This window comes from Merops nubicus, unplaced genomic scaffold, assembly GCF_000691845.1.
Source record: "Merops nubicus isolate BGI_N331 unplaced genomic scaffold, ASM69184v1 scaffold21626, whole genome shotgun sequence".
Lineage (NCBI taxonomy): Eukaryota > Metazoa > Chordata > Aves > Coraciiformes > Meropidae > Merops > Merops nubicus.
The window spans coordinates 2,234-13,845 of record NW_008617214.1 but is presented as its reverse complement, the minus strand read 5'-3'; the positions used below and the strand labels follow the sequence as shown (position 1 = coordinate 13,845).

The following is an 11,612-nucleotide window of genomic DNA, read 5'->3' as shown; positions in this document are numbered from 1 at the left end:
TGTCTAAGCAGAGTCTGGCCTGATGGAAAATCAGCACCACTAGTATATACAGCACTCACATTTTCTGAGTCCATAAACCAGAAAGTGCTCTGTTTTAGTGACTTATCCTTTGAAGTTCAAGGCCTATCTGCAAATAGGAAACATAAATCTGAGAAGATTTGGGTGTCCTGGTTCCGTGTAAAAAGGGGTTCAGGGCAGGACCCACACGGAACAGAACTATGTACTCGCCTCTCCCCCCTCCGCGAGAGAGAGAGAGACTTTTGAAAAAAAAAAAATGAAGTATATTGTTCAACAAGGAACAGAAAATGAGAAAGGGAGGTAAGGAAACTAGTATATACAAAGATTAGGTGAATAATACAAAAAATAAATTATACAAAACCCTCAGAAATGGTTCCAGGGTCCCACGGAGTGGAGCTCTCCGAGCTCCAAGGCAAGAGTGAAATAAGAAACCACTCCCTGCCTCTTATCAGAGTGTGTGTGGGAAGGGGAGGGAATACAATGGTTTCACACCCACCTGGGGTCCTCCCAGTTGCTGGAAGGTCACGACCCCATTCCAAGCCTCAAACCACAACATTGGGTTTATTAGTTAATAAAACTAAGTGTAGATTTGGGTTTTTATGACATTTTCTAATTCTCTGCCTAATCTTGCTTTTTCTATAAAAGGACTTCAGAGATGTTCTTATCTCACAGAATATCAATGTTCTTGTCCCTGTAAATACTTCGAAACAGTACAACAAAAGTAGACTATCATGAGATTTACTCCTTTCAGCACATCCCAACCCAGCCCAGTACTGACAGACAAGCTTGCGAGAGACTTCTGGTGTCTCAGGGACCCTAGCTTTATTTCTTACATACCTGCTGTGTCAGGAGACTGATGTGGCTTGGTAGGGAATACTGGCAGGCTGCTTGCTTTCCTGCCAGCTGCTGCAGGCCTGGTGCTGCCACACTGGGGCTATAACACTTGCTCCAAGAAGAATGATCTTCCTCATCTTTGTGCATCTTGTCTGAGCCCACATGCTGCCTGCTTGGATTGCGATGGCACAAACCTACCAAACAAACATTTGGACACGTGAGAATCGCTCAGCTGCTGACACTCAGCCTGCTGATCACAGAGATACAAACCCAGGTATGACACTTTCTCCAGATTTTAGGGAGAATAAAGCCTTCTGTTCTGTGTGGGTGTTACCTATACAAGCTTTTGTCAACTTCAAACTCATATTCTCTTTATCATAATGTATCTAATGGCACCCAGTTCCAGAGAATATTTGCTCCTAAGGTAAATCTACGGTTTTTCCTTAATAACAAATGGATCTCTTTAAATAAGCTACTTGGCTGGAAAGCTGGATGTATTTCAGTGCTAGAAAGGTTGTCTATATGTATATACACAGCAAGCCTAGTGAGCATATGCTGATCGTGACATACAACCTAAAGCAAACCATCATTTGAAAACATTAAATAGGTTAACAGCTGTGGTCCTCATAATACATCTGTGGTTCCCCAAACTTTCCTAATATATTACAGTCCGCACCCATAAATTCCTACAGTTTCTTCTACCTTCAGATTCCTTACACTGTGAAATTTCATTGCTCAATTATGTTCTACCCTAGCATGGTAAATGAGGCATCTCTAGATCCTGTTTTTAAGATACTTTTGGATATAGCAGTTTTGAAAGGTCCTAGAGAATGAAATACAGTAATGACTCATTCAAATCTTTCTTTTTTTTGGAAGTCTTGACACGCCTTAGAGTAATCAACTATTATGAGGTTTGGTTAAAGGATTTATCTGTGTGATAGAGGAACACAGAACTAACAGCACACATATTAAGACAGGACTTCTGCTAAACAAAACTACATTAAAAAACACTGACGATAAGTGAGAGAACAGGAGTACAATCAAGCAAAAAACCCCAATACTTCATTTTCTGTCTCTTTTTAAACAAGTTCAAAGGCCAAAGTAAAATTTAAAGGCCGATGAGAGACCTTATTGGTCTCTACAACTACCTGAAAGGAGGTTGTAGCAAGGTGCGTGTCAGTCTCACAGGTAACAAGTGATAGTACAAGAGGAAACAGCTTCAAGTCACATCAGGAGAGGTTTAGGTTAGATAAATGTCTAAGAAATTTCTTAGGTTAGAAAAATGTCTTCACTGAAAGGGCTGTCAAGCACTGGAACAGGCTGCCCAGGGCAGTGGAGAGTCATTACCTCTGGAAGTATTTAAAAAGACATGTAGATATCATGCTTAAGAACATGGTTTAGTCATGAACTTGGCAGTGCTGGGTTAATGGTTGCACTTAGTGATCTTACAGGTCTTTTCCAACCAAAATGATTTTATGATTCCCTGTTCATCTGCTCATTAACAGGGCATGCTTAGCAAACAAAGGCTGCTTCCTGCACTTTGCCATTTCCTCAGAAATTTAGCACTATTCAACAAGACCCATAATTCTGGGAATGTAAAATGTCTATCTACTCCAGAAGAGAGACTACACAATCTCTATATTGAACTAGCAGGTTTTTTATGCATCCTAGAACACTCACCTACTTTTGCAGAGGATGGTCGGGACAATCTTTGACTGTAGATCTGAGCAGCTCTCTGAAGAGATGAGAGTGGGCCGATAGTGTAGCTACCAGAACGACACCGACGTAGCCCCACAAGGCTAGAAGCCTCGCTGGACACTGGGTTTGTGAAAACAGAAGAGCTGTCAGGAGCTATGCTCTGTGAGGAGGGTAGCAGGGATGGGGACTGAATCAGCCTGGGACCAACTGGAGGAGCCAGCAACGACTGGTGACCAGGCACCTGTGAGTTTTCAGAGGCTGAAGGCTGAGTTGGTATCCAGGAACCAGTACTTCTCTGGAATGTGGCACCAGAAACAGAGGAAGAAGTACTAGGAGGGCAGCATCGAGGTAATTTCACTTCGGCGTTTAAGAAGGTAGATCCTTCTGGAACTATACAAAGATAATGAGCACACTACATGAGAAAAAGCTGCTTTTCAGGTCCTTCAGATAACAGCACACCAACTACATCTCTTCAGACACACTGAAACTAAAATGACCTCATCTACCAGCAAAGACAAGAAGAGGCTATACATGATGAATACACGCTTTCAGAGCATGTCATATCTAGATCTTACCCCACAGAAGAACAGCTAACTCTTTCTTACATCTCACTTTACTGTATTTTTTCTTGGGTTTAAAAAAAAAAAATCTGCAGAATCTTCCCCAAAATTAGGCATTTGAGCTCCTCAATTTTAACCCAAATGTTCCAACTTTTGTTTAAAACAATATTTTAAAAAGTATACACTTTTTTTTTTTTCCTTGATGACAATTTAAGCAAGTTCACTTACAGGTTGATTTAACTTCTTTGGGTTTATAGCCTTTTAATGCCCCTTCAGCAGGCAGATCTGCAACTGAATTTTTGGGCTGATCACCTTTTATCTTTTTCGCCACCTCAGGACGCTCTACAACAAAATCAATGAGTCAGGAAGCAGAATGATACAAACTGTGATATCATTAGAACAGGACTGCAGAATTTAAACCTTGTTACAATGGACTTCCTTGCTAATATTTACTGTAGACGACTATTGATCATAATTGCACTGTCATGGTACAGTAGCATGTAGTACTGGCATGTATGGCTGACACTGCACTTCCTTCCATGGACACCTAACTAAGCTCAACTATACAGGCACTGCCCTCCAATGGGTATGCTTATTGTTAGCTGCACAATGGCCTTTATTTCTCTTACTACTTAGTCTGATTTCAAGATTCTCTGTTAATTTGAAGTCTCAACGCACATTCTCATTTCAGTCATGAAACACCATATCTAGTTTCTTATAAACGCTAGTCCAGATTCATCCCATTTCACTTCAGACAAGGAAGGTAGGAGTGCAGTTACTTTAGTCTTCTATATATGAGGCAGTTAAAAAAAAAAAAAAAAAAAGATATGCAACCTCAAGAAACCTGAATAACATTCAGAGGGGTTGTTCTCTTTCCACAGACTGAAGTTAAACTGGATTTGGCTGGGCAACATCATCTCAGAATGGCCTGCAAAACTCACCCCCTTGAGACTGTTTCTCTGACTGGTTACTGGTGCTGCTGGGTTTTGTGCTTGTGGAGTTTGTTCCTAAGAAGACACTTGCTGATTTGTTTTTGTGCGTGTAAAATGTCAGCACTTCTTCCAAGTCACTTTCACTACAATAAAGAGAGAAGAATAGATATAAGGGAGGATTCTAAGATTTTCTGCACTCACATAACAGTCAACAATGAGAAACGTAAAGGAGACTGAAGAGTGGAATGGGGGGAAAAAGGGTAGGGCCAGACAGCCTAATGACTTGCTCAGTTCTGCAGGGTACAAGCAGAAGGAAAGGAAAGGAACATGCCTTGGTTTAAACCAAGATTCCCACTGACATGCCATTTTGTTACGCAGTAGAAAATTCAAGGCATTCAGGAGCTTTCCCAGGATAAGTAAAGAGCAAGTGAAAACTCCAAACATTTTTGGTGATATCAGCTCAACAGGAAAAATTCAGTTCACAGCTAAATTTCTGAATCTTCCTCAGGTGCTCTCTAGAACTATCTAGAACAATCTCTAGAAATATCTAGAACAAGCAGCTATCTTGTTCATGAGACAACTCAGTTCAGCCTCTGTTTCATTGTCATTGTTAGCAGTTTCAATTCAGCAGCTGAGGGAGGAGAGGAAAGAGGAGGCAAGAGCTCGTTAATTAGCCAGAACTGCAGGCCAAACAGAACAGTCAGTATTTCCATGAATCTCACAAAACTTGCATACGTTTCTTGTTTGCTTTACAAGAAGAAAGTTTAACTCCCCCAGATGCCCTAAGCATCTATGGGTCCCAAACAAGTATCAGTTACTCGGCCATTCATATTAGAGCTTGTGCAAGCTGTAATTATAACTTTTTTGATATCTGACATGCTTTCCTTTTGCTTTGTAGTGTTTCCTCAGCGTTAGTGAGTGTGTATATGGCAGAGCAAACACCAAAAGCAAGTAACACCAGTGACGCCACAAAAAAAAAAAGTAACACAGGAATAATACTTTGCACAGTTATAAACCTTAAAAATGTCTCCTACATATCACACTTGTATTAATCTTAGGTAGCCTGAGCTTTGGCAAAAGCAACATCTAAAGGTGATCCCACTGGAGTTTGGACCTTCAGAGCATGCTGCGAAGTTTACCTTTCCTCCCAGAACAATGAGAACAGAGGTGAAGAGGAAATGTAAGAAGGAAAAGTTGGCAGTAGAAAGGTGATTTGGGCTTAAGTTAATTTAGCAGCATAAGCATATACTTTTACATTGCTCTGAGGATATTTAGAAGCAATGGTAGTAGCATGTGTATAACCAAACACAATGCCATCCATGTGACAGCCAAGTTAGAGCCCACAAGACAACCCCAATTATTACCATTTTTTCTCCAGTGTTGCATTCACTGTACTGTAGAACAAACACTCAAAGCAGAAGTCTATCCCCCTTTGCTTGGCTCCAAATTACTAGCTCACTGATTTAAGCTTCAAGCACAGTGCAAAGTAGCATTAGATACAAGATTTTTCAAATATAGGTGATGCTTCATAAGAAGCAGAAAGAGCACCGCTAGAAATTGTCTGATCGCTGGCAAACTGGCTTTTGCTGTTCCTTACCACTCAGGCAGATGATCTGGGCAAAATCTCCAACCCCAGCCCAGACTCTGCATCAGGCCATGATGGCATGGTAGCCACTAACATGGAAGAAGAGTATGCAGAATAGAATAGGCATCTCCTAGCATTTCTGACAAGCAGCAAAATAACCTGCCCTAGAAGGCAACAGTCATTTTGGTGGCCAGAGACGTCAGAGAACCAAGGATGTGCCATGGGCCCATGTAATCTGCATTGCTAGTGACAGGAGTAGATACTACAACACAGAGTAGTCAGTCATCTTGAGTATCATCGTTTCATAGAACTCTACTTGAAAAGCAGTGAGTTTTTCCCTAGAGTCTGTAAATATATTGTGACAAAGACTACATCAAATATATTAGAAAAATGTAAAATTAATTGCTTTCATAACAATGTAGCACCAAGAGATACTGGGAAGCCTCCTGAACTCAGTTAAGAAGCCTCAGCTACCACCCACTTGTAATCAGTCACTAAGAGTGCTATCCAAATAGAGAAAAAAGAACGAACAGTTTTGTAATTGATCATGAAAAAGGTCAAACAAAGGAGTCAGAAGAAATCTGGTTTTATTCTCAGGAATCGGGGACTTTGAGGATGTAATTCCACTTTACTGAATTCCAGGCCTCTCCATAGTCAGATAGCTAAAATACCATTGTTTTTCATACAATGCTATAAGCCAAAAGGAGTATTTACTCATTTGCAAAATACTTTTCATACCAGACTCTTGTAAGTTTAAGGCAGATAAAGTTCAGCACATTATCAAATAGAAAATGCTGGGTTTTCATTGTGAAAGTAGCTGCTTGCACTGAACAGCCTTAGCAAGCCAAATAAGAGCCTAAGATCAAAACAAGGGAGTCCAACTTCCTTCCTTCCTCCTCTCAAAGCCCAGACCTGGAGAGTTCCTAAAAAGAGGCAGCAAGCATGACATTTGTTTCTGAGAGCAGAAACCTGAGAGGCAGAATCACAACTATTCAACCACAGCAGCTCAAGGCCATCTGAGCAGCAGCTCTACTTTCATTCTCCTTCCAAAGTACTACTGTATTTGCTCCAGCATCACAGGAAAGGAGACCATTAGCTCACCAGCAGCAGTTAGAAATTTACACAGACCAGGGCAGTCACTGTTTTGTCCTTTGGGAATCTACTTAATGGTCAAAGAATTTATTGTATGTCCTTCTCTATGCACCAGTTGCTGATGTTACAAGTGTTTGGTTGCTGGAAGGGAGAAAAAAGACAAGTTCTCTGTCCCACAGCAAGAGCAGGAACAGGTGCTACAGTCAGTAAGGATATCGAGGTCTTTAGATCAATCAGACAATCTTTAGAACAATCCCATCACCTTCAGGGCTGGGAGCTCCTTTTGTTAAAGAGGATAAAATCCATTCCTACCTTGCTCTGGTAATAAAGTTCTGAAAACCTTCAGGATTCACTCCCTCCTCCTCTTCCTGTTTCTTTTTTGATCGCTTCTGAACCATCCGCTCTGTTTCCTGTTAATAAGCAGTACCAGTAAGGATATCTGTTTAATTACTTTATGTTCCATGGCATAGCTACAGCTCAGAGAATATAAAAACCAATTCCACGGGATCTAAAGAAAAAAAAAAAAAACAAAAAAAAACCACGAACCTCAAAGAGCCAAATTATAAGTATTTCATTATGTGCAACAGAACGTCTAGAGAACCCCAGAGACAGCATGCTAAGTGTACACTAGACTCCTTATTCTTCCACCTGACATGACTTATTAGAATTGATTTGCTGAGAAAAGATCAAGTCTTTACAAATGTGTGCTACTCTTTCAAATATAGTCTTTGCTGGCACATAAGGCAATATCAAGAAGGAGGAAAAAAAAAAAAATTAAGAATCATTATTTACAGACATTAGGTCCCCTTTCTACTTTTGCTGTTCCTGTGACAGATACAAAGTTCCTAGAAATAGCTTTATTTGAGCATCTGTCCCAAAAGGATATATTCAGGAAGGAGGACAAAAATACAAAATTATGCTAAAGAAATTCAGTCAAGGAGGCCTGCTCATGTATCAACATTTCCTACCGTAAAGCAGGAGTTCTCTTGATTTAATTTGTCATGCAGCAAATTGCTGAGAGCTTCTCTAAATACAGAAAATGTACTGCCTTAGCAAAAGCAAAGAAAGCAAAACAGTACAGCCTGTGGCAAATGTGTTTATACAGTAAGATATACTAGAACAAAAGATGGTAAGTCTGTGTGTGTGAGAACGGGAGCAAGCTCTCTGATATAAATCATATTTCTATTTTAAACTAGTAGGACTTGTCAATACTGGAGGTGGTATCGATAGGCCTGAAGTTGTTTTGGTTTTATTTTTTCAATTACAAAAAATGTTTCTTTCTGAAATACAAATACCAGCACGCAAGCTTTATCTGGCCAGACTTGACCTCCACTTCATTGCATTCTGCAGGTACTTTCAGCACTCCCAGGACAAAAAGGTCAGATGCATCTTTTGAAATATAATTCAGGAGAGGGGGGGAAAAAAGCTACTCTGGGATATGCCTCTACTCATCACTACTTAAATAAAAGTCTGGACAACACATGATCTTTTTTACTTCGTTTGCTGGAGGTAGTATTTTTTTCTCCTGTGTCATTACAAAAGATACATAATGGCTAGTAGGACTCCTCAAGTCAGCAAAAGAAGTCTATATATGTTGGAATCAGACATCAAAATAGCTCAAAGCCTAACAGTATATCAATGGCTTAAACATCTATGTCCTGAACTCTCAAATGATCTGGTCTCACTTGTTTTAGCTAAGAAAACAGGCTTATGCACTGATTTATTACCAGTCACGCAGCTTGGTTCTGTGAATTTGGTCAAAAGTTAGCAAAAAATTCTGATGTTTAAATACAATTTGATTGGAAATTATATCCAAAGCAGCTGCATTCTTCACTTACCACAGAGCTACCCAAGTGTTTTGTGGTTACTCCATGCATGGTAATTCAGTGAGCAATAGGCATGCAGTGCAATCCCTGGAACAGATTTGGCTCAATACCAACCTTGCTTTGACAGATCAAGTTACCAAATGTCAGTTCTGATGAGGTAATGTAAGTGAACATCCTCTGCTAACAAGTAGGAGCTTGGAGGCCTGTGTGCACAGCAGCCTCCAAAAGCAAAATTTAACCTACCCTTGTTCTAACACTGAAGAAATGGCTAAGGGGGCAAAGGAAAGGGGAAGGTGTTTTTGCAAAACAAGGATTATCATGAAGCCACTATGCTAAGAACAGCAGTTTCTACACCTAAAGAGGTGAAGCTTATTTAAATTAGGACCTATTTCTCGTTAACACTGAGCATGCAGAGTGCCATACTACAGATAGGTAGCAGACCCTTGGTATACCAAACAGTTAAATACATATTTCATACTGTTCTGTATTAAAAAAAAAAAGACCACCCCAAACTCTAAAGAAGCATCATAAAAATAGGGGATAAAGGGGAAGAGGTTTCAAAGCACTAGAATTAAAGGTAAGCCAAAGAAAAAGCAAACTGCCAGTTAAATTCCACTTGAACACTTCTTTTCACTTTTATGCACGTAATTACTAGACTACATGTATAATGCAGTAATACTGTTGTCTGTCTGACAGTTTGAACAGAAACTACCATTACTGGATGTGCAACTTGCAAACACACCGTGTAAACTGCAGAACAGAGCCTTCAGAACAGCATGCTATCTTGACTAGGACAGCAGACAGCAGGAGATACTTCAGAAAAAGAGAACAGAAACTAAAAAGCTACCAAAAGAAGAATCAAGAAATCATTAGTCACCTTGTTGTAAGAGATTATGAATTCGCCCAGCTGGTGAGCCAGGATACGACGACGATCACTCAGTCCTAAACAACGGCTGGGAAGCAGCATCCTCAAGGACTGCTGAAGATTGCTGGCAGCTCGCTTCAGGAAGCGCACCACAAGCTCCTGCAAGCAAGAAGGATGGAGTTAACAATGGGCCAGCTGCAAAATGTGGGGAGAAGAGAACAGAGGTACTACAACCGTTAACCGCTGGCAAGAACTAAACACACTGTCCTAAGAAAATGAGCTTACAACTGGCAGGCAAAAGTATTCTGCAGCATGCATTTTTAATATAGCCCAAATCCAAGGTGAGGAGAAAGGAGCAACGGTGTGCCTTGCCTCAGGTGGGTGTGAATTGGGAACACGTGAGAAGTGTTTGTGTGAAAAGCATGGCAGTTAAAGAAAACAAGAACAAAAAAGCAGCAAAAAGCAGCAACAGCACAGAACAACCTGTGAAGTCCAAAACCTCAGGAGAAGGTTTCCAAAAAACAGCCTACATTATGTTAGAGAAGGCCTGTGATGAAGTGTACTGACACAAAATCCTCTCAGTGCTACCACACAGAAGGGAACCTTGGTGAGATATCTCCACTACAGTGACGTAGCCCCATTTCATCACTTTTCATCTATGTATACCATTGCCACAGCCTCTCCACAGGAACAGATAACTACATCTACAGCCATGTAATTCCAATACCCCACCATGTCCCTCTGACCTCTGGTGGGAGAAACACATGGCAAGGCAGATCCTAAGGCAAGAAGCATCCAGTGGGTGTTTTGAACCCTTTGTCTCTCCTCTGGATTTGCTTTTGGTCAGGAGCTCTGCTAATGTATAAATGAGCAGCCTCACAGCCAAACTATTAGATTTCACAGCTCGCCTCTCACTGCCATTACTTCAGACTGCTTTGAGCTGTTATTTTAAACATTATTTTTCACAGTACAGCAGACAAAATGACTCTCAAAAAGCCAGTTTTAATTTCCACTTGGAAAGAGCTGGGGCAACATTTTCCAGTGAGTTGACCGATTACTCTTGACACACAATTCTATCTCTGAACTCCACTGGCTGTTTCCCTGCAACACCTCTTCAGCAAGAATACATTTGGATTTGAAGAAAGCTCAAGAGCCTACTGTACAAAGCTCTTTTACGAAGGTTTGTGAGGGGACCTGGCCTTGCTGCAGTCTTTAAAATGTACATACATCAAAATATAGGGCTTTAAAATGCTACCAAAAAAATTTATCACGTTTTTTAAAAAAAACAACAGCTATGCTAGAAAGTAGCCTCCTGTCCTTAGTGGCTTTCACTTTTTTCCTCCCTCTAGAACTCAAATAAGATTCCTAAGCACAGATGCCTGCAAAAAGTAAAACAGTACAAAAAGCTTAGCAAGATATCTGTTCTATTTGAGTAGATACATGCTCTGTTTAAATGGAGCAGAAACTGGATATTGCCAAGTAGAGAATCTTAAAAGAGAAAAATTCAAAAGCACGTAAGCTCAGAGATCACTGAAGGAGAACCAGTAAAAGACCTGAGCAGCCTGACTGTCAACCATGCTCCAGTCATTAAGAGCCATCTACTCTATCACTGCTCAAATGTCAGTCAACAGTGCTACCTTGTCTGTATGATAAAAATAGAGCACTGGCAGCTGGACAAAGACAATTATAATCTCAGTTGGACTTCAGTTCTTGCAAGGATGAGAAACGATCTCAAAACACTCAAGGCAGATTTCAGCTTTGCTTCTCAAGTCTGGCCAACACAAAGCTTCTTACCATTTGCTCATCCTCTTTGGCAGCCCAGGCAGGATTCTGAATCTGGTCACCAGCCTCTTTCATCAGTCGCAACTGAACGTGCTGTAGATAGGCAGAGAAAGCCCTACGAGCTTGAACTTTGCTGTGGACCAAAAGAACCAGTCAGCTATCTTCAGAGTAGTAGTGGGAACAATTACAGCAGTCAGGCACAGCTTATGGACCAAAGTACAGTCTGCAAGGACTTCTAGGTGCACAAATACTGAATCTTAAGGGAAGGAAGACCCCTTCACCCCACCAATATTTTCACCAAGACCTTCAGTTCACCAAGATGGGGTAGGTATTGCAGAAGACACAAACAACAGCACTCTCCAAGTTCTAAGATAATATCTAGAAATGGAATTCTCTCCTTGCCTTTTCACAGCTGTAGCA

The 11,612-nt window shown here is 40.7% G+C and overlaps 1 protein-coding gene across 1 annotated transcript; it reads right to left on the bottom strand.

Annotated features, from left to right (window-relative positions):
• Window positions 1-855: 855 nt before the first annotated feature.
• LOC103775616 (tubulin polyglutamylase TTLL5-like) lies at window positions 856-11,325 on the bottom strand (the record flags this gene model as incomplete). The annotated part of the gene is made up of 7 exons (XM_008943083.1): window positions 856-1,046; window positions 2,533-2,670; window positions 3,339-3,452; window positions 4,052-4,185; window positions 7,032-7,129; window positions 9,423-9,569; window positions 11,205-11,325. Coding segments are annotated over 7 exons (943 nt in total), but the record flags the coding sequence as incomplete, so codon positions are not given.
• Between the last annotated feature and the right edge of the window lie 287 nt (window positions 11,326-11,612).